Raw genomic sequence first — 24,661 nt, 5'->3', positions numbered from 1 at the left:
GTTGTTGGATTTCCTGAGCTTTCTTCCTCCACCATTGGTTTTTCAGGTTTTGGGTGCTCTTTTGGACTGCAGCCTTGCATTCCTGATAGCATTTCCTTTTGGTAGCCGTTTGTTGGTCATTCTGTCAGGTAATGAAAGCTTTTCTCTTTTCGTCGATGAGTTGTTGGAGTAGTTTGTCGTTATCATCGAACCAATCCTGATGTTATTTCGTCTTGAACCCAATTGTTTCTTTGCAGGATGTGATGATAGCGTTCTTCAATTGATTCCAGTGTTCTTCTACAGATGGTGGGATTTGTTGAGGCAGTTGTTCTTGAAGATTTTTTTGGAACTTCTGTACATGGCTGATGTCTTGAAGGATGTCAACATTAAATTTCTTAATAGTGTTCTGATTTTGGTGTTTCCTTTTGGGCCGAGTCTTCATTCTCATGGTGGACGAGATGAGTCGATGGTCTGTCCAGCACTCGTCAGCACCAGTAACAGCTCTTCTTATCAGTACATCTTGTTGGTCCCGAGATCATACGATGATGGAGTCGATGAGGTGCCAGTGTTTGGAGCGTGGATGCTGCCAGGAGACTTTGTGCCTGTTTTTCTGGCAAAATAGGGTGTTTGTAATCACCAGGTTGTGTTCAGCACATTTGGTGAGGAGGAGTGTTCCATTGGCGTTGACCTTGCCAACTCCTTCCTTGCTTATTATTCCAGTCCAGAGTCTATGATCTTTCCCGACTCTGGCATTGAGGTCTCCCAAGAGAATGATCTTGTCGTTGTTGGGAACAGAGGAAAGGATGTGGTCAAGTTGGGCGTAGAAGTTCATCTTTACTTCATCTTCAGCATCCAAAGTTGGAGCATAGGCGCTGATGATGGTAGTCTGCTGGTTCTTGACAAGTTGGATTCGCAGAGTCATGAGACGTTCGTTGATTCCCAGTGGTTGCTCTGTCAGCTTCTGAAGTAGGCTGTTTCGGATGGCAAAACCTACTCCATGGATCCTCGGTTGTTCAGGATCAAGTCCTTTCCAGAAAAAGGTGTATTGACCTTGCTCTTCCTTTAGTTGCCCTTCTCCATCTCTGCAGGTCTCACTCAGAGCAACAATGTCAAAGTTGAATTTTTGGAGTTCCCGGGCAACAAAGGCAGTTCTCCTCTCTGGTCGGCCTGAGTTTGGGTTATCCATATTCCAGGTTCCAAATTTCATAGTTTCACTTCTCAATGTTTTTCGACCACATGATGGTGATCCCTCTGGACGCGGCTTTCCAGACAGGATGGGGTGAAGCAGACTATTTTTAGGGCACCTTTTCTAGCCCCTTCCCAGTTCAGGGTGAGCAGAGTGGATCCTAAATAGGGCTGCTCAGATGTAAATACTGCTGCTGAACAACTTTCCTGCTTCTGTCCAAAAGTTGAGCGACTGAATCAAGTATTCACCGCTTTCGTGCCGGTTCTTGACTAGGAACTTCTAGCCATCACATTGCCTGCTCCCGTCGCCCTCCCCGATCGCAGAAAGACTTGAAGAAGTGGCCCACAGAGCAAAGATGCCTGTGCGTGTATTTGTTTAACGTGTACTTGATGTTGCACTCCAAGAAGCACATGATACTTCACAAATCAACCAACTGATTCCAATGGCAATGATTCCATGATGATTGGAGCTGATGGATTTGTTGCAGCCTTCATCCGCCTTCACAGCCGTTGAGTTCGAAGTAACTTCGTCCGCCTGTTCCACTGTTGAGGTCTTGGTTGAATTGTTCTTTGTCAGGGACCTCACCCTCGACCTTACCGCCATGGGTGACCCTACCAGGGGCATTGCTCCAGACGGCATCGCTCTCGGGATCTCAGGACCACACAAGCCTCTCCACCGTGACAAGGTGATAATCCATGGAGTTCATCTTTGGAATGTGGGAAGAAACCAGACCACCCTGAGGAAATCCACACGGTCACGGGGAGAATGTAAAATCTCCTTACATACGCTGCTGGAATTGAACTCCGAACTCTGGAATGCCTAGAGCTATAATAGCATTGCGCTATCCACTACACTACCTTGGTTCCCTAAGTTATACAAAGTCACTGACCAGGACATGTCTCCATTGTCCTTATTCATTTCTTTATATTTTTTATGACTCCTAAGAACTTGACCGAACTTACCAAGATGAGAAACCAGGCAGAGTACTGGTAATGCTATTGCTGAGATGGTGAGAGTAAGCCCTGGAAGTGGCAACACTGGTAGATAGGACGGTAAAAAGTTCAGATTGCATGCTTGTCTTTGTCAATTGGTTATTGAATATAAAAATTGGGAAATCATGTTACAGTTGTATAGAACTTTGTTCTGGCCATATTTGGAGTACAGTTTGCAGTTCTGGTTGCCACACTCAAGGAAGGATGTGGAGGCTTCAGAGGGGGTGCAGAACAAGTGAGGGGGGAAAGATTTACATGGCATCAGAGAGCATGTTTTTCATAAGGAGGGTGGTGGGTATTTGAAGTGAGATACCAAAGGAAATGGTAGAAACAAGTACAATTGCTATGTTCAAAGACATTTGGACAATTGAATTGAATTGAATTGACTTTATTACTTACATTCTTCATATACATGAGGAGTAAAAATCTTTATGTTACATCTCCATATAAATGTGCAATGTGTCATTTATAATAATTTATAATAAATAGTACGTACAACAGGATACACGTGTTGGGCACATAGCCAAGTGGTTAAGGAGTTCGTCTAGTGATCTGAAGGTCACTAGTTCAAGCCTCAGCTGTGGCAGGGTGTTTGTGTCCTTGAGCAAGGCACTTAAACACACATTGCTCTAGTGTCTGTGCCAGGAGTGGCGCCCCACACAGACTTCCAATCTGAACCTTGTAAGGCATGAAAATGCCCGACGCAGGCCTCTCATGGTCTGAGTCAATGTTCCCTCCCTCCCCTCCCCACAACAGGATAGTCAATATAACATAGAAATACAATTGTATCAGCGTGAATTAATCAGTCTGATGGCCTGGTGAAAGAAGCTGTCTGAGCCTGTTGGTACTGGGTTTTAGTCCATGGATAGGAAAAATTTAGAGAGATATGGACACTCAAAACTTCTATAGATGTATCATGGAGAGCACTCTGACAGGTTGTATCACTGTCTGGTATGGGGGGGGCGCGGGCTACTGCACAGGACTGAAAGAAGCTGCAGAGGATCAAAAATTTAGTCAGCTCCATCTTGGGTACTAGACTACAAAGTACCGAGGACATCGTCAAGGAGCAGTGTCTCAGAAAGGCAGTGTCCATTATTAAGGACACACAGCACCCAGGGCATGCCCTTTTCTCATTGTTACCATCAGGTAGGAGGTACAGAAGCCTGAAGGCACCCACTCAGTGGTTCAGGAACAGCTCCTATCCCTCTGCCATCCAATTCTAAATGGACATTGAACCTGTGAACACTACCTCACTTTTTCAATATATATTATTTCTGTTTTCGCACTATTTTTAATCTCCAATATACATATACTGTAAAATTATCCTTTTTTCCCTTCTCTATTATGTATTGCATTGAACTGCAGCTAAGTTAACAAATTTCACGACACATGCCAGTGATAATAAACCTGATTCTGATATGATATACAATTGATAAGAACAACATAAGTAAATGGATCTTATATGTAGACACCTTGATCAGTAAGGCCGAGTTGAGCCAAGGGGCCCACTTTGGTAATGTATAACTCTTGCTATTTTGAATCTTACAGAACAGCTATGACAATGCATTTTCTCTAAGTAACCTTTCACATTCATCTGCAATGCAAGAAATTTCTCAGTCTTGAAAGAAGATAATTTTCAAAGCTAAAGAAAACAGTTAAATTCCTTAGTAAATTCCAACTTGAACAGTCTTTGAAACCCCAACATTTTAATCCTGTTTTCTTATTGGAGAACAGCCAAATTTGTGTGGTTTACTCTGGCTGCAGAACAATTTGGGCTTCATGCAGTACATACCGCAGAACACAGAACAGTACAGCACAAGAATAGCCCCTTCACCCCACAATGTTCTGCTGGACCAATTAAATTAGTAATCATATGGCTAACTAAACTCATCTCTTCTGTCTACACAATGTCTATATCTTTCCATTTCCCTCACATTCATATGTCTATCTAAACAACTCTTAAAAGTCTCTAGTGTTTCTACCTCTACCACTACCCCAGGCAGCACATTCCAGGCAACTATCGCTCTCTGTCTGAAAAAGCTCGTCTCTTGCATCTCCTTTGAAATATCCCCTTCTCACCTTAAATGCATGCCCTCTGTATTAGACATTTCAACCCTGGGAAAAAGATACTGTCTCTGTCTACTTTATCTAGGGCCCTCATAATCTTGTAAACCCCTATCAGATCTCCCCTTAGCCTCTGCTGCTCCAGAGAAAACCACCCATGTTTCCAAGCTGTCATTATACTGTAGCACAGACACTCTAATGCAGGCAGCATGCTGGTAAAGCCTCAACATCCTTCCTTTAATGGGGTGACCAGACTGTATATAATACTCCAGGTATGGTCTAACTAGAGTTTTATAAAGCTGCAACATAACTTCCTGACTTTTGAATTCATTGTCTTAACTAATAAAGGCAAGCCTATCATATGCCTTCTTAACCACCCTATCAACCTGTGCAGCTACTGAATAAAATTGAGTATCATCTGGCTTATAAACTGACACAAGGTGTTCGCAGAATCATTATTGCTATTGAGTTGGCTTGTGAACCTTGAATTCAAACAGTTATTTATTTTGATAAGTGACTTCTTATAATGAAAAGATGGAGACCCGGTCTATGTTTTGCTGTTTTTACCTACCACAAAAGGAAGAAGACATTCCTGCTGATTGTGAACCACGTAAAGACTGAAGAGAGGCAGGCGACATAACCCTCCCAAACTGCAGGCCAAAGCAAAGAAATTTTCCAGGGCTTCACAGAGATTGGAGCAAATGTCTGACCAGAAAGGAGGCGTAACGTCCACCACAAGGATTCGAGATGGTTGCCTTGTCATGATGGCAGGGTTGGCTTTATTATTCCTGTTCTCTGACATCAGCCTTTCTGAATTCATTGGAATGAAAATTTATAGTTTCAACAATCCAAAAGCTGAAAACCTAAATCAAAGAATGGAAAGATAATATTTTTGTTACTCTCTGAATTTTGGTCTATTTATCTTATTGTAAAATATCTAATTATAACTAGGTTCTTTGATTACTAGGATTTCTCACAGAATAAGGCTGACTAGGATATATGCTTTTAGCAACAAAATGAAATTGATAAATTTGTTTGTTATTGTCCTATGCATCGAGTAAGAAACTTTGTTTTGCATGCCACCCATATGGATCACTTCATTACATCAGGGCATTGAGGTAGCACAAGGGAAAAGCAAAACCAGAATGCAGAATAAAATGTTTTGGTTACAGAGCAAGTGCAGTGCAGGCAGACAGTAAGCTGCAAGGCCATGATATGGAGATTGTGAGGTCAAAAGTCTTTCTTATCATGAAAAAGTCCATTCAATAGTCTTTTAACAGCAGGATAGAAGCTGTCCTTGAGCTTGATGGTAGGTGTTTTCAAGCTTTTGTATCTTCTGCCTGAAGAGTAGTTGGCGGGTGGAGAAGAGTGAATATTCAGAATGGGTGAGATCCTTGATTAATTGGCTGTCTTACTGAGGCAGCAATACTAAAATAACATTTAACTGAGGATTATAAGAAAACCAGATGAGTGAATAGAATTTTTTTTTTTTGCTTACTAGAGGGAATTCTTCATCCAAAGGGTGGTGAATCTGTAGTATTAATTGCCACAGATGGCTGTGGAGATCAAATCATTGGGTATATCTAAAGCAGAGGTTGATAGGTTCTGAGTTAATCAGGGCATCAAGTTATTGGGAAAAAGCAGGAGAATGGGGTTGAGGGGGATAATAAATCAGCCATAATGGAATGGCTGAGCAGACCTGATGGGCTGAATGGTTTAATTCTGCTCTTACATCTTATGGTCTTATGGAATGATATTTAGGGAACATAAATTAATTTAATTTGTAGTGGAATAATAGGAAATTGTGTATAAAAATCTAACTGGTAATGAGGTCTGGAGCTCATTTTTGAAAAAGCAGTGCAAGCAGAAAAACTCATCATATTTAATATGCATCTAAGTGAACATTTAGAAAGCTGTAGCCTACAGTTATGGATTGAGAGCTGGGAAATGGGAATAACCTAACTAGCTCAACCTTTTTTTTTGTTTGGTATGGACATAATAGGCCAAATAGGCTCCTTCTGGACCAAATTCTAAAAAAAAAGCGTAAAACAGTAACAAACACAAAGTTAGCAGGTCAGGCAGCATCTGTGGAGGGGAATAAACAATCAATGTTTTGGGCTGAGACCCTTCATCAGGACAGGTAAAATAGGGGGAAGAAGCCAGAATAAGAAGGTCGAGAAAGGAGAGGAGTGATAGCTGGCAGGTGATAAATGAGACCAGGTAAGGGGGAAGGCGAGTGGATGGAGTAGGGGGTTAAGAAGTTTGAAGCTGGGAGGTGGTAGGCAGAAAAGATAAAGGGCTGAAGAAGAAGGAATCTGATAGGAGAGGAGGGTGGAGTCAGAATGGGGAATTGAAAAAGAGAGAAGGAGGTAAGGAGAAATCAGAGATATCAAAGTTCATGCCGTCAGGTTCAAAGTTCAAAGAAAACTTATCATCAAAGTGCATACATTTCCATATACTACTCTGATATTCATTTTCTTGCAGGTGTTCACAGAAGATACAAAGAAACACAATAGAATCAATGAACAACTACAGACAAAGATACACAAACAACCAATGTGCAAAAGACATCAAGCTGTGCAAATACAAAAAAAGAAAAGCAAATAATAATAATAACACAAAAAATTATCAAAAATACATAATAAAAGACCAACAAATTCAATCAGAATCAGAAACAAAATCAGGTTTATTATCACTGGCATGTGTTGTGAAATTTGTTAACTTAGCAGCAGCGGTTCAATACAATACATAATATAGAAGAAGAAAATAAATAAATAGATTGATACATTTACAGTATACGTATAGTGAATAGATTAAAATCATGCAAAAATAATTACAGAAATAATTGTATATTTAAAAAGTGAGGTAGTGTTCACAGGTTCAATGTCCGTTTAGGAAACAGATGGTAGAGGGGTGCCTCGAGGCGACTCGTGTGGCAGCAGAACTCTCAATGGATATGATAAAATATTCTCGTTTCAGCCTGATACAGTTAACAAGCTCAACTGCTTCCAAGGTCAGTACAGTCAACAACGATGTCTTAATGCATTTAAATAACCTATTGCTGCTTAGAACTGACAGAAACAATGCCGACTGGGGACAGGTTCCTCGTAGGATTCCATACAGGAATCGTGGCTGCAGGTCAGGGATACATGTGCATTTAAGGCAATGGGGTTTTAAACTCCCAATACCGACTATCTTGCTTGCAAAGGTGCAGTCTCTGGTGAATAAAAACGATGATCTCAGAGCTAGGGTGCTGAATCAGAGAGACATCAGGACCACATGTGCCCTTTATTTCTTTTTCCTTCGTCGGATGCGGCAATTCAGATCGACGGGTTTACTATACACCGTCAGGATAGATCTATAGAGTCTCTCAAAATCAGAGGTGGAGGAATATGCCTCATGATCAACTCGTCTTGGTGCACAAATTTATCAGTGCTGTCTCAATTCTGCTCACCAGCCCTGGAATACCTAGCAGTTAAGTGCCATCCATTTTACCTACCACAGGAGATTTCCGGGATCATTTTGGTAGTGGTATACATTCCACCTCAGGCCAACGTCAATCAGGCTTTAGATGATCTAAGCAATGGGATCAACATGCATGAAACAGTGCACCCTAACTCCTTCACCATCATTTTGGGGGATTTTAACCAGGCCAGCCTGAAAATATCACTAAGCATCAACAGATCACTTGCAATACCAGAGGAAACAACACACTGGACCATTGTTACACCACCATCAAGAATACCTACTGTGCTATTCCATGCCCTCATTTCAGGAAGTCTGATCACCTGGCTGTACTTCTATTCCCTGAGTATAGGCAGTGATTGAAGACTGCAGCACCAGTACTGAGGACCAGGAAGATATGGACAAGAGAAGCACAGGAGCGATTACAGGACTGCTTTCAATCGGTGGGCTGGACTGTATTTGGGAATTCGTCTTTGAATCTGGATGAGCATGCTGCAGTTGTTACTGGCTTCATTAAAATCTGTGTGGATGAGTGTGTGCCTACAAAGACTTACTGAACATTCCCAAACCAAAAGCCGTGGATAAACCAGGAGGTGTATCATCTGCTGAAGGCCAGATCTGTGACATTTAAGTCTGGCGACCCAGGTCTATACCAGAAAACCAGGTATGATTTGTGGAGGGCTATTTCAAGGTGAAGAGACAATTTCAAATGAGCTTGGAGGTGACATCAGATGTACAACTCTGGCAGGGTTTGCAAGACATTACTTCCTACAAAGCGAAACTCAATAGCATGAATGGCAGTGATGCTTCACTACCAGATGAACTCAACGCCTTCTAAACCCGCTTTGAAAGAGAGAATATAACTACAGCTGTAAAGATCCCTGCTGTACCCGATGAGCCTGTATTCTCTGTCTCAGAGACCGATGTTAGGCAGTTTTTAAAGAGAGTGAACCCTCGCAAGAAGGAAGGTCCCGATGGAGTACCTGGCAAGGCTCTGAAAATCTGTGAAAACCAACTGGCGGGAGTATTCAAGGACATTTTCAACCTTTCACAGCTACGGGAGGAAGTTCCCACTTGCTTCAAAAAGGCAGCAATTGTATCAGTGCCTAAGAAGAATAATGTGGGCTGCCTTAATGACTATCGCCCGGTAGCACTCACATCGACAGTGATGAAATACTTTGAGAAGTTGGTCATGGCTAGACTGAACTCCTACCTCAGCAAGGGCAATTGCAATTTGCCTATCGCCACAATAGGTCAACATCAGATGCAATCTCGATGGCTCTTCATAAGGCCTTAGACCACCTGGACAATACAAACACCTATGTCAGGATGCTGTTCATCGACTATAGCTCAGCATTTAATACCATCATTCCCACAATCCTGATTGAGAAGTTACAGTACCTGAGCCTCTGTACCTCCCACTGCAATTGGATCCTCGACTTCCCAACTGGAAGACTACAATCTGTGCGGATTGGTGATAATATCTCCTCCTCACCGATGATCAACACTGGTGCATCTCAGGGGTATGTGCTTAGCCCACCGCTCTACTCTCGTTATACCCATGACTGTGAGGCTAGACATAGCTCAAATACCATCTATAAATTTGCTGATGATACAACCATTGTTGGTAGAATCTCAGATGGAGAAGAGAGGGCACACAGGAGTGAGATATGCCAACTACTGGAGTGGTGTCACAGCAACAACTTTGCACTCAACATCAATAAGACAAAAGAGCTGATTGTGGACTTCATGAAGGGTAAGACGAAGGAACACATACCAATCCTCAGAGGGATCAGAACTGGAGAGAGTGAGCAGTTTCAAGTTCCTGGGTGTCAAGATCTCTGAGGACCTAACCTGGTCCCAACATATCAGTGCAGTTATAAAGAAGGCAAGACAGCAACTATACTTCATTAGGAGTTTGAAGAGATTTGGTATATCAATAAATATACTCAAAAACCTCTATATATGTACCACAGAAAGCATTCTGACAGGCTGTATCACTGTCTGGTATGGGGGCGGGGGGTGGTGGGTGGCTACTGCACAGGACCGAAAGAAGCTGCAGAGTGTTGTAAATTTAGTCAGATCCATCTTGGGTACTAGCCTACAATGTACCGAGGACATCTTCAAGGAGCGGTGTCTCTAAAAGGCAGCGTCCATTATTAAGGACCTCCAGCAGCCAGGGCATGCTCTTTTCTCACTGTTACCATCAGGTAGGAGGTACAGAGCCTGAAGGCACACACTCGGCGATTCAGGAACAACTTCTTCCCCTATTCAAGATGATAAATGTAGAAAATGCTGAGAAAAACCAGAAGCAATCCAACTTGTTACAGGATCCTGCAGCAGTCTAACACAATCTGATTACTTACACACGCACAATCAAGTGGCAAACATCATTCCTCAAAAGATAGTTCAATCCATAATAACCGTCCTGATATAATAATACAGGATAAACAAGCAAGAACAACTTATTTAATAGATATAGCCATTCCAAACACACATAACTTACAGAAATTAATAAGTGAAAAACACCAGAAATATGGTGAATTAAAAGAGAAAATTGAAAGATTTTGGAACATGAACAAATAATAACAAATTCCTGATAGTAATATCTACAACTGGTGTCATCCCAAAGGCACTACACAATAGCAATAAACAATTTAGGCTAAACATACATATCTATGTAAATCTTCAGAAAGCCACAATACTGAACGTCAGTAGAATAGTCCAGAATTTCCTAGTAATTGACAAATAAGCGTGCTTGGCTATGCTTGTACCTCAGGTTTTACCAGCTCAAGCTGAGAAAAAAAAATAATAATAATAATAATTAATAAATAATATTGAGAACATGATATATGGAGCAACACGTACAAAATGCTGAAGGAATTCAGCGGATCAGGCTGTCTTGGTCGGGTTCCCTTTAAATTGACTTTGTTTGCGTTATGATCCAGACCGTTGACTCCCTGTTTCTCTTTGGTTCCCTGTTTTCCCGTGTCCCTCGGGCTTGGTGATTGGAGGCAATTTACTCTCGGCTGAACCAGCAGTTTATAAGTCTCTGGCTTTCAGCCATTCGGTGCGAGAGCATTAACAAAGTCAATGTAGATACTGCGAGCCAATGTCATCTGGCTGGAGCAAGCTTAGTCTCCTCCCGAAGCAAGTGTCAGCAAGCCACCTTCCCTTGTCAGTATGGGACAGTCAAAGTTAACCTGCTGGGGTGAGTCAAGTGCTCGCCGCTGCTTGGAGCGTACTTGAGCCCAGTTATAGTTCTGTCCATTGTTGTGTGGTCTCCGTATCCATGTCATGTGTCTAAGAGGGGTCCTGGCCCTGTACCCTTGAAGGTCCTGACCCCGTGTCAAGAAGAGTCCCGACTCATCCTGTGTCTAAGGAGGATTCCCGGCTCTATGTTTTATGTCCTGTGTCTGAGTCTGTCCCGTGAATAAAAAGAGTTCCTGGCTCCAGAGGCTTCAAGTATCAAGTCCTGACTCCGGCGGCTCCAAGTCTCAAGCCCTGGCCTTGGCGGCTCCAAGTCTCAAGTCCATAAGACCATAAGACAAAGGAGCAGAAGTAGGCCATTCGGCCCATCGAGTCTGCTCCGCCATTTTATCATGAGCTGATCCATTTTATCCTATTTAGTCCCACTGCCCCGCCTTCTCACCATAACCTTTGATGCCCTGGCTACTCAGATACCTATCAATCTCTGCCTTAAATACACCCAATGACTTGGCCTCCACTGCTGCCCGTGGCAACAAATTCCATAGATTCACCACCCTCTGACTAAAAAAATTTCTTCGCATTTCTGTTCTGAAAGGGCGCCCTTCAATCCTGAAGTCATGCCCTCTCGTACCAGACTCCCCCATCATGGGAAACAATTTTGCCACATCCACTCTGTCTATGCCTTTTAACATTCGAAATGTTTCTATGAGGTCTCCCCTCACTCTTCTACACTCCAAGGAATACAGTCCAAGAGCGGACAAACGTTCCTCATATGTTAACGCTTTCATTCCCGGAATCATACTAGTAAATCTTCTCTGTACCCTCTCCAACATCAGCACATCCTTTCTTAAATAAGGAAACCAAAACTGCCCACAGTACTCCAAGTGAGGTCTTACCAGCGCCTTATAGAGCCTCAACATCACATCCCTGCTCCTATACTCTATTCCTCTAGAAATGAATGCCAACATTGCATTCGCCTTCTTCACTACTGACTCAACCTGGAGGTTAACTTTAAGGGAATCCTGTACGAGGACTCCCAAGTCCCGTTGCATCTCAGAACTTTGAATTCTTTCCCCATTTAAATAATAGTCTGCCCGTTTATTTTTTCTGCCAAAGTGCATAACCATACACTTTCCAACATTGTACTTCATTTGCCACTTCTCTGCCCATTCTTCCAATCTATCCAAGTCTCTCTGCAGACTCTCCGTTTCCTCAGCACTACCGGCCCCTCCACCTATCTTCGTATCGTCAGCAAACTTAGCCACAAAGCCATCTATTTCATAATCCAAATCGTTGATGTACAATGTAAAAAGGAGCGGCCCCAACACTGATCCCTGTGGAACACCACTGGTAACCGGCAGCCAACCAGAGTAGGATCCCTTTATTCCCACTCTCTGTTTCCTGCCAATCAGCCAACGCTCTATCCACGTATGTAACTTTCCTGTAATTCCATGGGCTCTTATTTTGTTAAGTAGCCTCATGTGTGGCACCTTGTCAAAGGCCTTCTGAAAATCCAAATATACGACATCCACTGCAGCCTGGCCCTGGTGGCTCCAAGTCTCAAGTCCTGGTCCTGGCGGCTCCAAATCTCAAGTCCTGGCCCTGGTGGCTCCAAGTCTCAAGTCCTGGCCCTGGCGGCTCCAAGTCTCAAGTCCTGGTCCTGGCGGCTCCAAGTCTCAAGTCCTGGTCCTGGCGGCTCCAAATCTCAAGTCCTGGCCCTGGTGGCTCCAAGTCTCAAGTCCTGGCCCTGGCGGCTCCAAGTCTCAAGTCCTGGTCCTGGCGGCTCCAAGTCTCAAGTCCTGGTCCTGGCGGCTCCAAATCTCAAGTCCTGGCCCTGGTGGCTCCAAGTCTCAAGTCCTGGCCCTGGCGGCTCCAAGTCTCAAGTCCTGGTCCTGGCGGCTCCAAGTCTCAAGTCCTGGTCCTGGCGGCTCCAAGTCTCAAGTCCTGGCCCTGGCGGCTCCAAGTCTCAAGTCCTGGCCCTGGCGGCTCCAAGTCTCAAGTCCTGGCCCTGGCGGCTCCAAGTCTCAAGTCCTGGCCCTGGCGGTCCGTGATTTCGAGTCCTAGCCCAGACCCTTAGTCCCAACCTAGTCCAAGGCCTGAGTCCTTGTCCAGTACGCTATTCCTGCTTCTGCTTTGCTCTCCTTGTATTGAGCAATAAACTCAATTAAGTTAATCTCACAAGATGTGTCTTGCATTTGGGTCCACCCCTCTTTGTGACACAGGCAGCATCTATGGACGTGAATAAACAGCCAGCGTTTCAGGCTGAGACCCTCCTTCAGGACTGGAAAGTTACAGGAAAGACACCAAAACAAAAAAGTAGGGGAGGGAAAAGAGGGCTAGCTATGATAGGTGATGCCAGGTGGGTGGGAAAGGAAAAGGGCTGGAGAAAAAGGAATCTGACAGGAGAGGGGAGTGGACCACGGGAGAAAGGGCAGAAGGAGGGAACCTGGAGGAAGTGATAGGCAGGTGAGGAAATGAGGTAAGAGGCCAGAGTGATTAATAGAAAAAGAGGGAAGGGGAGGGAAAAATTCTGATGGAGAAATCCATGTTTATGCCATCAGGTTGGAGGCTACCTAGACAGAATATGAGGTGTTGCTCCTCAACCCTGAGAGTGGCTTCATCGTGGCAAAAGAGGAGGGCATGGATTAACATGTTGGAATGGGAATAGAAAGAGGAATTAAGATGGTTGGCCAACAGGAAATTCTGCTTTTGGTGGATGGAGCAGAGGCGCTCGATAATTCAGTCCCCAATTTACGTTGTATCTTACCCACGTACTGGAGGCCACATTGGGACCATTGGATCCAATAAACCCCAAAAGATTCGCAGGTGAAGTATTACCTCACATGGAAGGACTGCCTGGAGCCCTGAATGGAGAGAAGGGAGGAATTGAATGAGCAGGTGTAACATTTCTGTAATTGCTGAGATATGTGCCAGGAGGGAGATTAGTGGGGAGGGATGAATAGACAAGGGAATCGCAAAGGAGGCAATCCCTGCTGGAAGTGAAGAGTGGCGAGGGGTGGTGGGAGATAAAGATGTGTTTGATCCCGTTGAAGATGGTGGAAGTTGCGGAGAATGATGTGTTGGATACAGAGACTCATGGGTTGGTAGGTGAGGACAAGAGGAGCTCAATCCCCGTTTAGGCGACAGGAAGATGGGGTGAGCGCAGATGGCTGGGAAACGGAGGAAATGCAGGTGAGGGCAGTATCAATGCTAAAGGAAGGGAAACTCTGTTCTTTGAAGAAAGAGAACATCTCTGATGTCCTAGAATGGAAAGCGACATTCTGTGAACAGATGCAGTGGAAACAAAGGAATTGAGAAAAGGGAACAGCATTTTACATAAGAACATAAGAAATAGGAGCAGGAGTAGGCCATCCTGCCCATTGACCCTGCCCCGCCATTCAATAAGATCATAGCTGATCTGTCTGTAAACTCAGCTCCATCTATCTGCCTTTTCCCCATAGCCCTTAATTCCCTTACTATGTAAAAACCTATCTGTTTCTTAAATATATTTAGTGAAGAAGCCTCAACAGCTTCCCTGGGCAGAGAATTCCACAGATTCACCACTCTCTGGGAAAAACAGTTTCTCCTCATCTCCATCCTAAATCTTCTCACCTGAATTTTGAGGCAACGTCTCCTAGCTCTAGTCTCACCTACCAATGGAAACAACTTTCCTACTTCTACCTTATCTATCCCTTTCAAAATTTTGTATGTTTCTATAAGATCCCCTCTTACTCTTCTGAACTCCAGAGAGTATAGTCCCAGGCGACTCAATCTCTCCTCATAGGTTAACTCCTTCATCCCTGGAATCAACCTGGTGAACCTCCTCTGCACTGCCTCCAAAGTCAGTATATCCTTCCTCAAGTATGGAGACCAGAACTGCACACAGTACTCCAGGTGCGGCCTCACCAGTACCCTGTACAGTTGCAGCATGACCTCCCTGCTCTTGAATTCAATCCCTCTAGCAATGAAGGCCAACATTCTGTTTGCTTTCTTAATAACCTGTTGTACAGGAGACAGAGTAGGAAGAGGCAGAGTCAAGATACCCGTGGGAATCAATAGGTTTATAAAAGATGTCAGTAGGCATTTTGTCTTCGGGGTGGAGACAACGATCGAGAAAGGGGAGAGGAGTGTCAGAAATGGACCAAGTGAATTTACTTGCTGCAACTTTACATTACTGCAATATATGTGTAACTCTAATATATGACACATTAATCATAAGTGCTGTCTGACTTGCTCAGTTTCTCCAGCATTTTGTGTGTGCTGCTCCAGATTTCCAGAATCGGCAGAATCTCTTGTGTAAGTAGATGGTGCTCCAGTGATAGGTATTGGCCAGACATCAGGAACAAGGCTATAAAGTCACATTTTCCCATGACTGAAATAGCTAACATGAGAGGGCATAGTTCTAAGGTGCTTGGAAGTAGGTACAAGGGGGATATCAAAGTTAAGTTTTTCACAGAGAGTGGTGTGTGCATGGAATGCACTGCCAGTGATGGTAGTAGAGGCGGATACAATAGAGTCTTTTAAGAGATTCTTAGGTAGATACATGGAGCTTAAGAAACTAGAGGGCTCTGCGGTAGGGAAACTCGAGGCAGTTTCTAGAGTAGGTTACATGGTTGGCACCACATTGTGGGCTGAAGGGCCTGTAATAGACTATAGATTTCTATGTTCTATGTTATAAGTCGTAGTGTCCTTGAAAGTGAGTCCTCCAGCATTTTGTGTGTGTTGCTTCATATGTTGTGGAACCTATTTGTACCAGCTTTCATTAGCATCTTTATGTCAATGAATTATTTTTAAAGAGTAATTCTTAATGTAGTAAGCTAAACAGGAATTTTTCAATCCATGTGGCTCTACTGCAATATATGCCTAACCCTAATATATGATGCATTATCATAAATGCTGTCCGACTTGCTCAATTTTTCCAGCATTTTCAGATTTTCAGGATCTGCAGAATCTCTTGTGTAAATAGATGGTGGTCCAGTGATAGGTATCGGCCAGACATCAGGAACAAGTCTGTAAAGTCAGGCTCAATCGAAAATAACTCGGAAAATGTGTAGCTTGGGTGGTTAATGATAGGGTTGAGTTGTTCTCTGATCCTGGCAACCCAGTTGCAAACATTTCGTCACCATATGAGGAGACATCATCAGTTCACTGTTAATTTGTGGTCTGGAATTTTGCTCGCATCGGCTTATAAATAGGATCAATCCTATTGATATAAAGGCCAAGCATTCGGAGGACACACCACAAATTAACAGCACACTGATGATGTCTCCTTGTATGGTGAAGAAACGTTTGCAAATGGATTGCCAAGATCGGAAATCAACTGAACCCAATCATTAGGCTCTATTCTTTTTCGGTATGAATAAAATAGTAAATGGAAATAAAATTTTTAAAACTTCTAAAAGAAAAAAGAGAAAAAGAAAAAGAGAAAGACAAATAAACCTTCCTTATTTCTCACAGTATCCACACATTAGTGATTGGTGTACTGATTTGACCTGAATGCCAATTGGTCTCTTACCTCTTAAATAAACACCAATTGCTGAAAGGGTGGTGAATTTGTGGAATTCACTGCCACAGATGTCTATGGAGGCCAAGTCATTGGTTATACTTAAAGTGAAGGTTGATAAGTTCTTGATCAGTCAGGGTGTCAAAGGTTACAGGGAGACAACAGGAGAATGAGGTTGAAAGGGATTATTGACTTCAGAAGGAGAAATCTGGAAGTTCATGAGCCAGCCCTCATCAGGGGATCAGAGGTAAACAGGGTCAGTTCCTCGGCGTTATCATTTTAGAGGATCTGTTCTGGATGCAGCATATAAGCACCGTTATGATGTAAGCATGGCAGCGCCTCTATTTTTCTTTGAAGTTTGTGAAAACTTAGCATCTAAAACTTTGACAAACTTCTATAGATGTGCAGTGCAGTTGGTTGCATCATGGCCTCGTATGGAAACACCAATTCCTTTGTACGGAAAAGCCAACAAAAAGTAGTGGATATAACCCAGGCCAACATGGGTAAAGCCCATCCCCCACCATTGAGCACATCTGCAAGGAGCGGTCACAGGAAAACAGAATCTATCATTAAGGATCCCCACCATCCAGACCATGCTTTCTTCTCACTGCTGCCAGCTGGAAGAAGGTGAAGGAGCCTTGGGACCCACACCACCAAATTCAGAAACAGCTACTACCCCTTAACCATCAGGCTATTGAACCAGAGCGAGTAACTTCACTCAAATTCACTTGCTGCATCACTGAACTATTCCCACAACCTATGGACACACTTTCAAGGACTCCATCTCATGTTTTTGATATTTATCGCTTGCGTATGTATGTATGTATGGGTGTATTTATTTATTTATTATTTCTTTTTTATTTTCTTTCTTTTTGTATTTGTACAAAAATCTGCAATGCTGGAAATCCAAGCAACACACACAAAATGCTGGAGACACTCAGTTCGTTGTCTTTTGCACATTGGTTGTCTGTCCTGTTGGGTGCAGTCTTTCATTGATTCTATTGTGTTTCTTAAATTTACTGTGATTGCTCGCAAGAAAATAAATCTCAGGATTTAATATGGTGACATATATATACATTAATAATAAATATACTTCCAACTTTGAAAGGTAGAGCAGTCTTGATTTGCTGAATGGCCTAATTCTGCTCCTATGTCTTATGGCCTTATGGTTATTGAGTTGAAGAACAAATTATCAAGAACAATCATTTTACATAACAAAGACAGCAAAACTCATGAGGCAACTGAGGAACTGTATCTCACCAATTTTAACTAATTGGATTGCTTTCCAACACACCAAATGCATAACAATGATTTTGAATATTTTATTTGACAGCTCTTTGAGGAAAATCTGGCTAAAAACCAAGATCTTTCAGGCTAAAGGCTATTACAAACAAAACAAGATGATCTAGTGATAATGAGCTAAATGTTCCACACAACAATAATTTCTCCTTTATTTACTGAGCTAGATTCTTGTGTTACACTTCTGCATTAAATTATGAAACTTAGGAAAGGGAAAATTAAAGTGAAAAGTCATTTAAAATAATATTGCTAAAATGTACAATCTGAATTATTTCCATCAAACAAAAACAAGTTCTTACAAAGCAGCAGTAAATCCCAGATGGATACAATGCCACAGATCAACATTAATATCAAATTAATGGTTGTTAATGGAGCTTGAGCCAGAGCCATGAGTTTGAATCACACCAAGACAACTGGGGAAGTTGAATTCAAGGAATTAAGTAAAACTGGAATTAAAAGGAAAAAAAATTCTCAGTAACAGTAACCATGGAACTACCAGACAACCATTAAAATTCATCTTGTTCATTTAGGCTTTTATAACTATATATCAGAAATGGATAGAGATGCTCACTATTTGCATAGAAAGGAACATTTCAACTGATAACTTTTCATTTAAACTTTGACAGCTAACGTCTTCAGGGTACTTATCATTTTTACGTGACCTGTCAATATGTTGTTCATTTATTGTTTGTCCCATTTTGCTACCAGGGACAATTAGGGCTTCTCAATAAATGCTGGTGGTAATCCTCAACCTCTGAACAAATAAAAGGATACCAATGGTGCTGTTGTACCAGAATGGAAATTACACTCAGTGGCCACTTTATTAGGTACACCTGTACACCTGCTCATACTGTACTATCTAATTAGCCAATCATGTGGCAGCAACTCAATGAATAAAAGCATGCAGACATGGTCAAGAGGTTCAGTTGTTGTTCAGACCAAACATCAGAATGGGGAAGAAATGTGATCCAAATGACTTTGACCATGGAACGATCGTTGGTGCCAGACAGGGTGGTTTGAGTATCTCAGAAACTGCTGATCTCCTGGGATTTTCACGCACAACAGTCTCCAGAGTTTATAGAGAATGGTGCGAGAAACAAAAAAACATCCAGTGAGCGGTAGTTCCGTGGGTGAAAATACCTTGTTAATCAGAGAGGTCAGAGGAGAATGGCCAAACTGGTTCAAGCTGACAGGAAGGTGACACGCAACCAAATAATAACATATTATTTGGAGGGTCTAGAGGAGGTTCACAAGGATGATTCCAGGATTATCACATTTGACGCTTGATGGCTCTGGGTCTGTACTCACTGGAATACAGAAGGATGAGGGGGGGATCTCATTGAAACCTTTTGAATGTTGAAAGGCCTGGACAGAGTAGATGTGGAAAAGATGTTTCCCATAGTGGGAGAGTCTAGGACAAGAGGGCATAGCTTTAGGATAGAGGGGCGCCCTTTCGAGTCAGAGATGCGGAGAAATTTCTTTAGCCAGAGAGTGGTGAATTTGTGATATTTGTTGCCACATGCAGCTGTGAAGGCTCGGTCGTTGGGCGTATTTAAAGCAGAGATTGATAGGTTCTTGATTGGCCATGGTATCAAAGGTTATGGGGAGAAAACCGGGAACTGGGGTTGAGGAGGAGATAGAAAAAAAGATCAGCCATGATTGAATGGTGGAGCAGACCCAATGGGCTAGATGGCCTAATTCCATTCCTATGTCTTATGGTCTTATATTTCTACAGTGATGTGCAGAAAACCATCACTGAATACACAACACGTCAAACTTTGAAGTGGATGTGCTACAGTACAAGAAGACCACAAATGTATACTTGTGACTACTTTATTAGGTACAGGACGATCGATAAGGTAAGAGTTGCTGCTTATTCCTAATTGTACTGAAGAAGTAAATAAACATAAACTGAAAAAGAAAATCAGAATAAAATGGAGCTATGTTAAGCAGTACCAGAATTGAAACTCATTGTTTCATGTCAAGCACCTTTTGAGTGCTTGAGGGTATTTTACATTTGCTTTGACTTCTGGTATACTGAGTTTTGTGCTCCAGAAGATAGATTGTAATTCATGGTTTAGTTAAGGGAATCTGTTTTCAAAGTTATTTGAATAACGGTTACAGTACATGTGAAATATCTAAACGGCAATCAATGCCAAGAAAAGTTGTAAGTTAAGTTCAAGAGAGAGATGAGTAACTATTTGACAGACAAAGCCACAGAACAATCAGATAGATAAATCACATAAATAGGCCCTTCAGCCCTTCGAGGGTGTTCCAACCACCAAACAAGCCTTTTGTTCCCCTCACATTGTCATCAACTACCTTTAGATTCTTCCCCTCACTTAACCCTTACATGCTGTTCATATTCTATTTTGACCCGGCCCAAGAATCCCCTCATAACAAGTGTCTATACCAACTTTTGAACGACAGATCAATTTAGAATGTATAAATAGCCTATCTGACATTAATAAATGGGTGATTAATCCTTAATTAATATTTCAGAGAGCAGGGAGAGTGTATTTTTTAGGTTTTACTCCACTCGTTTATGGAGAAAAAACAACTACTATCACACAATATCATGCCCTATTTTACCTAAGACATGAAAACATAACAGCCATAATGATTTAAATATATTTTATTGAAACTGAAAATGGTAAGAACATTCTGGAACTGTGGGGTTTATTATATAACCATTTATAACCATTACAACCATCAAACACTGTCCTCACTGCGATATCATGAAGAAAATCCTCATAATTACTATCTAATTATAACTATTAATTAATAATTCAACATTAACATTAAAAAAAGGAGGAGAAGATGGCAGCGCGATGCAGTGTGTGCGGCCTCTCCAGTGAATGATATCTGTAATCTGTCAAGTAGGGTACCATGCACAATTCTGATTTGATGGAGAGGACGTGAGAGTACGGAGGAACATCTGGAGAAACTTCTGAAATGCCCGCTTCGCTGCCGCTGCTACTGTGTGGTAACCGGAATCTCCGGAGCAGAAGGCCCCGACTCCTCGGCTTTGCTTGTTTCAGCGGCCAGGGCGAGGTCAAAGGCACTCGGCAGAGGATGGCGCTCGGGAGGCTGTATCAGGGGGGCTGGTCGGAGGCTCGAAGTTTTCGGATGGACGGACTCAGTGTTGGCTGTTGTCGGGTGCTTCCATTGCATCGGCAAGTTGTTGGTGCCTGGAGGTTTATGGCAGGGAAAGTTTCTCCCTTTTGCAGCCTGCTATCGGGGACTCGGGAGTCGATCGGGACTTGAGACTTTTTTTTTACTGTGCCCATGATCTGTTCTTTATCAAATTATGGTATTGCTTTGCACTGCTGTAAATATATGTTATAATTATGTGGTTCTGTCAGTGTCGGTCTTTGGTTTGTCCTGTTTTCTGTGATATCACTCTGGAGGAACATTGTATCATTTCTTAATGCATGTATACATTTCTAAATGACAATAAATGAGGACTGAGTGTTCTCATAATCTAACTGACATTTAACTAACAAACAAAACAAAAAAAAATTGCTATTTGCAAACTAGTCTTCGCATTCAAAGCAGTGGTAGGAAACCTTGTGTGTGTGGCCCTTGCATATGTGTTTCCCACACTTGCAGCAAGTTGTCCCTGTTTTGCAGTCCTTTTTTGCAGAGCAGAAGTTGCATCTCCTTCTCTTCTGTCCCCTTGTGTTGGCTTCTCGTGGGACTTGTTGATCAGGGCCAGGTTCAGGTCGCTGCACTGCCCTTACCAGTGCTGCTGAGGCTGCAGTGCGGGGAAGGTGATGTCGCCTTTGCATAAAAGGAGTCACAAGGACCTTTCCAAGCTCCTCCAAAAAGAACCTCCTCCAGTTCCTCTTGCTTGCCATCCAGGTAGGATTCAGCTCACTCCATACGTCAGAGGCATTGTAGGTCGATATGTCAATGATGTTCTGGAATATGGTGAGATACAGAAGCCTGAAGGCACACACTCAGCGATTCAGGAACAGCTTCTTCCCCTCTGCCATCCGATTCCTAAATGGACATTGAAGCTTTGGACACTACCTCATCTTATTTAATATAGAGTATTTCTGTTTTTGCACATTTTTAAAAATCTATTCAATATATGTAATCGATTTTCTTATTTATTATTATGTTTTATTTTTTTTTTCTCTCTCTGCTAGATTATGTATTGCATTGAACTGCTACTGCTAAGTTAACAAATTTCATGTCACATGCCGGTGATAATAAACCTGATTCTGATTCCGATAATGGTTTTATGGTTAAAAGTTAATAAAACAGAGAGATATGGTAGTCATTCCAAGGGAGCAATAGAAATGACCAACAATTAACAGTTCAACAACACCTATTCTTCAAAGATCTTCACTGTATTTTATATACATAACAATAATGCTGAGCAGGACATATACAATATATAATGGGGATCTGATTAAACTATTACTTTAAAACTGATAAGTAAACTTTGTTAGGGCAACACACAAAATGCTGACTGTACTTTTTCCCATAGATGCTGCCTGGCCTGCTGAGTTCCTCCAGCATTTTATGTGTGTTGCTCGGATCTCCAGCATCTGTATATTTTCTCCTGTTTAGTAGGGAGAGATGCAGCTGAGTGCATTACTTTATCAAATGGACATTGACCCTGTTAGCAGCCCAAAATCTACATTGCTCAACTTGTCAGAGTTCCCCCTTAGAGATACCCACTGTTATACCTCTAACGTTCTTGCTTCTGTTATACTTCTTTTGGGTCCAGAATTGGCTTGCCCATAGAGGGTAGTGGTTGACAGGACTTTTTCTGGCTGGAGGTCCATGATGTATGATGTTCTGCAGGGATCCATACTGGAACCTCAGCTGTTTGTGATATAAATGACTTGGATGAAAACCACCATCCAAGGAGGGGTCAGTCAGTAAGTTTGTAGATGATACAAAAATTGCCAGTGTTGTGGACAGTGTAGAATATTGCCGAAGAATACAGTGGGATATAGATCAGTTGCAGACATGGGTAGATGGAGTTTGTCAAGTATAGGGTGGTACAGTTTGGGATATCAAATGTAAAGTGGCAAAAGCATTAACAGTATTGATATACCAAGTGATTTTGGGATCCAAGTCCACAGTTCCTGAAAGTTGTTGTACAGGCTGATAAGGTGATAAAGGAGGTATATGGCAGGCTTAGTCAAAGCATTGAACTGAAATGTTGCAGCTTTAAAAATCTCTGTAGAGTGGAATGGGTATACTTATTTAGTGTTTTGGAGAAATTTGGATTTGGCAGAATATTTATAGCTTGGGTTAAGCTATTATACCACTCGCCTTCAGCGTGTATACAGACAAATTATTTTCGATCTGGCTATTTCCCATTAAAATGTGGCACTCGCCAAGGCTGCCCACTGTCCCCTCTTCTTTTTGCAATTGCAATTGAGCCTCTTTCTATTGCAATTAAGTCAACTACATTATTTCAAGGTGTTAGAAGAGGGGACATGGAACACCGTGTTTCCCTATATGCTGATGACCTCTTACTTTATGTTAGCGACCCTATAGGTAGTAGTCCTGCTATTGTGTCATTATTAGGTCAATTTGGAGCCTTCTCTGGCTATAAACTGAACTTTCAAAAAAGCAAATGCTTTCCCATTAATAACTTGGCCCTACAGATCCGACAGGAATCCTTGCCCTTTCCTTTATCTCAAGATGGTTTTGTATACCTAGGAATACATATTACTCGCTCTTTTACATCTCTGTTTGAAGCTAACTACAGGCCTCAGGTTAGCCAAATGAAGGCTGATTTCGAGAGATGGCGCAGTTTACCCCTTACTATAGCTGGGAGAATTCAGTCAGTGAAAATGACTATACTTCCTAGATTTCTCTATTTGTTTCAGTGTTTGCCAGTTTTCTTATCTAAGTTATTTTTTAAATCAGTTGATCAAGCTGTAACCTCCTTTATTTGGGAAAATAAGGTCCCAAGGGTTAATAAGCGCATTCTTCAAAGAGGTCGTGACATAGGTGGAATGGGTCTTCCCAGCTTTATTCATTATTACTGGGCATCGAACATTCAAAAAGTATTATTTTGGCTTCACCGGCCAGATATAATCTGGTGCCTGCTTGAGTCACGGTCTTGCCACTCCTCGTCTCTCCCAGCTTTGGTGTATTCTTCCTTACCATTGAAATCCTCTCAATTCACATCTAACCCGGTCGTGCTCTCTACCCTCAAAATTTTTAATCAATTTCGCTGCCACTATAAGTTCATATCAGCTTCAGTTTTGGGCCCCATTCATAAAAACCATTTATTTCCTCCCTCCACATTCGATTCAGCTTTTAGACAATGGGGTTTGAATGGTCTTATGCGCATTAAGGATTTGTATACTGATAACATATTTGATAGTTTTGATAACCTGCGCGGTAAGTATGGCCTTCCGCATAATCATTTTTTTAAATACCTGCAGATTCGCCACTTTGTCAAGGAAAAATTTCCCCCTTTTCCTGTTCTACCACCTGCTATGTTATGGGAAAAATTCACTCTTAGCTTTAACAATAAGGGGCTGATTTCTGAACTATACTCTCAGCTGATGTCTTTGGGAGTTCAAGATCTAAACAAAACTAAGAGTAGGTGGGAGGACGACCTCGGTATGGACCTTGCGGAAGAATATTGGGCAAAAGTATTGAATAGGGTTCATTTCTCATCATCATGTGCTAGACTGGGGCTCATACAATTCAAAGTTTTACACAGGGTACATTTAAGTAAAGCCAGACTGGCAGACATATACCCTGGGACAGACGCTGGCTGTGACAGGTGTTCCTTCTCTCTGGCTGGTTTAATACATGCATTTTGGTCATGCCCTCGGCTTGATGACTATTGGGCACTGGTTTTTAAAATTATCAGTGAGGTTTTGGGGGTGACACAGAGACCTTGCCCGCTTATAGCTGTATTTGGTGTGGCAGATGATGATTTGGGTTTAAATGCAAGCCAGTCGGATATCGTTGCAT

At 42.3% G+C, this 24,661-nt stretch overlaps 1 protein-coding gene across 1 annotated transcript in view; it reads right to left on the bottom strand.

Annotated features, from left to right (window-relative positions):
• Positions 1 to 4,984, bottom strand: part of m1ap (meiosis 1 associated protein) — a 50,841-nt gene extending 45,857 nt beyond the window's left edge. The window contains exon 1 of the mRNA XM_063047343.1: positions 4,793 to 4,984. Within this exon, the coding sequence (XP_062903413.1) occupies positions 4,793 to 4,984 (192 nt within the window). The remainder of the gene's footprint in view (positions 1 to 4,792) is intronic.
• Between the last annotated feature and the right edge of the window lie 19,677 nt (positions 4,985 to 24,661).

This window comes from Mobula hypostoma, chromosome 4 (genome assembly GCF_963921235.1).
Source record: "Mobula hypostoma chromosome 4, sMobHyp1.1, whole genome shotgun sequence".
NCBI lineage: Eukaryota > Metazoa > Chordata > Chondrichthyes > Myliobatiformes > Myliobatidae > Mobula > Mobula hypostoma.
The sequence above is the reverse complement of the archived record's forward strand: the minus strand, read 5'-3'. Positions and strand labels throughout refer to the sequence as shown.